Below are 5,821 nucleotides of genomic sequence, written 5' to 3' on the forward strand. Positions count from 1 at the left end.
GTATATTTTGTGTAATTAATGTATACTAATATACGATATGTTTTATAAAGTGTTCCGCTGTGAATATACATATATAAAAAAAGTAACTAGAAATAGTGGAACTCTTTAATCTCATGTAAAGACGCGTTGAAGGAATCTTTGGAGCGCTTCAACTTTTATCATGGAAGAACTATTTCGAGACAATTCTAATTAACAAATGACTGATTCGGGTAGAAAATTTTGGCAAACACTAAAATGGGCATACTTTGAAAAAACAGAAATAGCAAGGTACTTCAAGTAAAACGTTGGGATGCACCCGTGACTTTAAATGAAAACCAGGTTATCTCTTTTCATTGGATATCTCATAGACCTAATGACAGAACGATCAACTGGTAATTGTGGCTTACAAATTCAGGAGGATATAGTAGAATGTAGATAGCTAGGATCTGAAGACAGCTGCTGTCTCTGTATCTTTCCTTCCGTTCTTAGTTTGTGCATATAATTAATTCATGTCCCGTTTGATTCATGTCTGTAAGTTTGATTGTGCATTTGACTGCTGGGTTTTTGAAGCGCATGAATTTTATATGCTTTACTCTCATGGTGTTGTTTCTATATTGTACATGGTTGAGATTTTAATATATATCATCTTGCTTTATAAAAAAAAAGAAAAAAAAAGAGCTAAAGTACTCACTATTATTACAAACAATATAAACTGCCATAAAGTATCCGAATTTGATAAAACAAACACACAAATTTATTTATAAACATCAAACACTTACAAAGGTAGGTACATATGTTTAAACACCAATCACACAAAACAATCCCTTACCTCTTCTTGAATCCCACATCGCCTACTAGACCTGTTGCACTTTTTGTTGACTTTGATTTTTTTGTTTCTTGAAAGTTTCTTCTCCAAATCTTTGACTCTTCCTGTAAGTTCCTTTATGACACTTAACTGTTGATTCCCTGCTTTCATCAGTTCTTCCATGGCCAACCTCAGCTTCTCGTTCTCTTCCGTTAGCCTTTTATCATCATCACCGCTCGTAACTGATTTTGACGGAACTCTTCCCACATCCTCTACTACAATCTCTGTAGAGCTGTCAACATCGTCCACCTTCGGAGCTTCTTCTGTTGACACAATAAAGTCCTCCTGAACCGCTTCTTTCGATAAATCAGCTTTCAGTACGATCTCTGTACAACAGTTGGAGCTTCTTTTGTCGATACGGGGTTCTCCTGAATCGCTGCTTTCGCTGCATCTTCTTTCGATACGTCAGCTTTCGTTTCCACCGTTACAGTATCATCTCTATCATCTTCAATGTTGTTATTATCTTGAGATTCCATCATCTCGATTGCCGGATCATCAAAAACATTCTCAAGATCGGTTTCAAATCTTCCATCAGTAAGATCCCGGTTCACTTGATCTAATTGATCCCCGTCTTCCACAAAGATCGGTTGACTCTCCAATGCCACCGGTTGCTCGAGATTGATAAGAAGTTCTGTGCCAACATCATCCTTAAAATCTGCAGTTTCTACATCTTGATCCACACGTATATCGTAACGAGACTCGGTTGTTTCTACATTGCTATCGAACTTTTCTTGAATGAGATCTTCTACAGGCGCATGTGGCTGCTCAAACAATTGAGCTTTGTCATTATTTTGCTCTCCGTTGTTCTGCTCAACAAACTTGATATCATGAGCTTCAACACCACCACCGTTGTCTACAAACTCCGTTGATTCAACTCCATTGATGCTATCAGATCGATTTAACACTTGATCGAACTTCCCCTCATTCAATTCAACTTGTGGCTCTGAATATGCATCACAGGCTTCTGAATCATCATGATCTTGATGATCTGTAACCTCTACTTCATGATTCTCACATAAAATCGAATCGGACTCCATAACTTTGACGTCGTTGTTCGATTTAAATTGACCTTGATCTGACTTCTCCTGGACCCCATCATCTTTAGTATGTACAACCTGTTCAGCGGTAGAAAGGTTCTGGTAAATCGGGGCTTCAGGTTTTACGTATGTTAGAGAATCAAGCTTCTCTTGCAAACCGACAAGTTCCTTTGCCACTGATTTCCTAACATCTCGTACGATTGGATGCAGACCCTGATAAATAACATATCATAATACCAGTATTAGAACCATATATCTAAATAAATGTTTAAATGTAACAATTATAAGGAAATAAACAGAGCACTCTAGATAGTTACCTGGATAGTGTCCAACTTAAGCAAAATGCTCATTATGGTCTCTCCAATAACAAGCTTTTGTTTTTCATCAACATGAGCTGTGGAAGATGATTCCAGATCCTGAATAAAATTTCTCAGCTCGACAACCTGTTTTTTAACTTCAGAAATTTGGCGCAGTTTCATCAACGGTTGTGATTTTCTCACTTCAAATCCACGATACACAGACTGTATGATCAAAGCTGCTTCATGTTCCGATAAATTCTTCCTGTCATTCATTTCGCAAATTTCACATTCACTTGATTGACCTTGTACTCCTCCCTTTTGACTTTCATCCCCTTTAGTCGCCGATACATTATCTTTTTCGATATTGTTAGCTGCGTTTGTCACCTCGATTGTTTTGATGTTGCCCTTATTTTCATCTTCCAAGTTCTTTTTTGATTCTTCTGATGTCGGTTGAGAAGATTTTGGATCATTTACAGACGTATCTTTTGATCTCTCATTGTCACCCGAAGGACTAGGAGACCGTGAAGTTTTCTTCTTTCTTGGCAGGGGCTCAATACGTAAACAAACGGGAGGTAGTTTTGATGCCTTTGACGAAGATTTACACTCTGTATTCTCCACATAATCAGATTTCGCATTTGTCTCTACGCATTTTGATATTTTCTTTTCCTCTTTGGGGGCCACTTGTTTTACCGGAATCACCTTTTGGACGACATGTTTACCACTTGTATCAGACTCGGTCTCATCGTTTATTGTTTGTTTCTTCTTCTCATCGGTCAACTCGTTACGAGCAACTAAATCGACGTTCTTCTCCTTCACATCGTTTCCCACTTCCTTTTTCTGCGATGACAACCAAAATAATGGAGAAGGGAAACGTTCACCATCCCCATTCTGTTGATCACGATCTATTTCACGCTTTTCCGCTCGCTTTGCTGGTTCTAGGGTCTTTAACGAAACAGGCTCATGGGAATACTTATCTTTCTCCGTCACATTTGATCCCGTGTTCATGTAACCAGGAGGGACCCACATAATCGGATACGGGCAGTCTTTTAGAAAATTAGGAACCAAAGACTCGCTCGTCTTCTTATCAACTTCTTGCCCTTGTCGTTCAATAATCGGTTTCTTCTCATTCTCCTGATGTTTGCATCCACAACAATGATTGTTTTTGTCATAATCATACATAGGTTGCTCAACCGAATAATGCGGTGGGGGAATCGAGTAAACTCCTGGAAACGGATAGAATCCATGACTGTGAAACGATGGTGGTGGTGGCGGTAGTTGATAGTTAGGATAAGGAGGTCGAAAACCGTAGGGACCACCATAGAAATGGGTAGGGTTACAGCAATTATGATAGTCTAGTGGGGGAGGGTAATTTGGAGCATAAGGCCATGGTTGATATGGTGAATTCAGGGGAATATGATTATGATCCATTTTCATATGAGATGGTTGGTCTTTAAGTTTAGGATCATTATCATTTGGAGCATGATGATAATAATAATAATAATAAGGCATTGGATTTGTGTTATTGTAGTAAGAGCCAGGATACATTAGCACACGCTTAGGTACCAAAATAGGTTAATACCTGGAATAAGCAACTGAATATTAGCTAATCGTAGATGTAGACAACGTACAAAGATATAATAAAATAAGGATGCGTTTGATAAACAGAGAGAAAACAAAATAATTAAGAGCTTAATGGTCCATAACATGACTAATTCAAAAGTTCTACAGATATGATTAATTCAAAATATCTAATTGAATTTTGTTGGGGGAATGATACGATTAACACTCTAAACTTACCATAAAGAGCAATCAAACACTGCCTAATTTGGTTACACTTATAACCAATTTCATGTAAGATTAATATACTGTCAAATAATAAAAGTGCACATATATGTGTTCAAGCATCAATTGATCAATCTGAATATTTGGTAAAACAAATATGTTCAACAAAATGATCACGAACAGGCAGGAACACAAGTACAAAACATAATACTAGAAAAAAAGAAGCACGTTGACAGTTTAATTTCCAGGGAAAAAAATTCAACAAAATTAGAAGAAGAAAAGGAAATGAGATAAACTTACAGAGATCCAGAAACAAAGCAGAAAAGATTCGTACACCACCAGATCGGTTCCACAAAATCCAAATAAAACTCAGTTTATCAGTTCAATTACGTACGGTCCACCAACCCAATAAAAACGTGCTTTCGAGCTTGTTTTGTTTTCGCTTGTTCTTGTTCGAATCCTTTTGTTTTTGTAAGATGTTGATCAATCGTATTTAAAAACGTATATATAGTAGTGGTTGTTGTTGTCTACGGTTTTCGAGACCTTTCTGGCGCTTCTTAATTTAGAAACAACGGAACTCTCCAGATAATTTGATTTTTCTCATAGAAATTGCCACGTCAATATTTGGTACGTTGACATTTTACGAATGATTTTCGATTAAACAAGCCCAAATATAAAAACTCGTTTCAAGTCGGCCCATTTAAGAATTACGTGCATACAGTCATACACTATTCAAGAAATAAATAGCATTTTTGTCTATTAATATTAATATTAATATTAATATTAACTAGTTTTCCAACCCTCGCTTCGCGCCCGTGGTTCGGTTTTCAATGTATTTTATTGCGTTTAGTTTATAAAATTATTTCCTGGCTTACGATAATGTCGTTGAAGCGCAACTCAGGTCGAACTAAAAGGTATAACCAGCGAAAGATTTAAATGTTATTTTAAATTAACAATATATGTGCATCTCCACATTTCGCTATGGAATTGTCGACTTTTAAAAATTTAACGAAAAATCAACGTGTATGAAAAGTACCCCAAATATTTAGCATTTTTTAAAAAACGTCCGTTTTGCGTATAATTAGTGACATTGTATTCCTAAAAATTTTCGAGTTTAACGATGGTGTCGGATAAATTTAACTCGTTGCGAGCGAGAAAATATGACCAGTTGAATATTTGGGTGCAGTTTATTTAAGCTTTTTTACAAAAAATGGTTATTTGACACTTTACCCCTCTGTTTGAGGGGTCGATTTGAATTTTTGAAAAAAGTGTGAAGTGCTTTGTTGGTTAAATGAAATTTAGTTAAAATTAAAAAAAAAAAAATGTAAAAAGTCAAAAATACTCGTAATTACTATTTATAATTTTTGTGTATTAGTTAGTTGTACATTACTTACTGTTCCTACCGACCCACTAACTAACCTATGACTATTATAATTATTAGGAATATTGTATATATATTCAACTAGAAATTGAAATGAACAGTAAATCTCAGTTGCAATTTGATTTTAACATCGATTAATGTTAAACGTTATATATTAAATATCGAAATCGTACAGTATATGCGTGATTGGTTCAGGGGTTAGATATGTGTTTTTGTGAGCGAAGGGTCTTGGGTTCAATTCCTTGGTCACCCCTTCTCAAATTCCCCCTTCTCATTTCTATATTTTCTATACTTTTTACTCTTTTACATATTAATCTCTAATTATTTAAAGCTCTTATAATTCATCCCTTAATATATTTTATTTATAATTCCGTCCTTCACTTATATCTTTTTGTTTTTAAATTCGGTTTTTCTTTAATCTAATCTAATCTCTCTTATTTTTAATTGACCACGTTTTTAAAAAAAATTAATATTTTGT

At 35.5% G+C, this 5,821-nt stretch overlaps 1 protein-coding gene across 1 annotated transcript; it reads right to left on the reverse strand.

Annotated features, from left to right (window-relative positions):
• Positions 1-670: 670 nt before the first annotated feature.
• On the reverse strand, positions 671-3,693 carry LOC139872236 (BAG family molecular chaperone regulator 6). The gene is given in 3 exon segments (XM_071860079.1): positions 671-1,179; positions 1,182-2,094; positions 2,199-3,693. Coding segments are annotated over 3 exon segments (2,721 nt in total). The 5' UTR covers positions 3,615-3,693; the 3' UTR covers positions 671-787.
• Positions 3,694-5,821: the final 2,128 nt, after the last annotated feature.

Source organism: Rutidosis leptorrhynchoides, chromosome 10 (assembly GCF_046630445.1).
Source record: "Rutidosis leptorrhynchoides isolate AG116_Rl617_1_P2 chromosome 10, CSIRO_AGI_Rlap_v1, whole genome shotgun sequence".
In the NCBI taxonomy this organism is placed as follows: domain Eukaryota; kingdom Viridiplantae; phylum Streptophyta; class Magnoliopsida; order Asterales; family Asteraceae; genus Rutidosis; species Rutidosis leptorrhynchoides.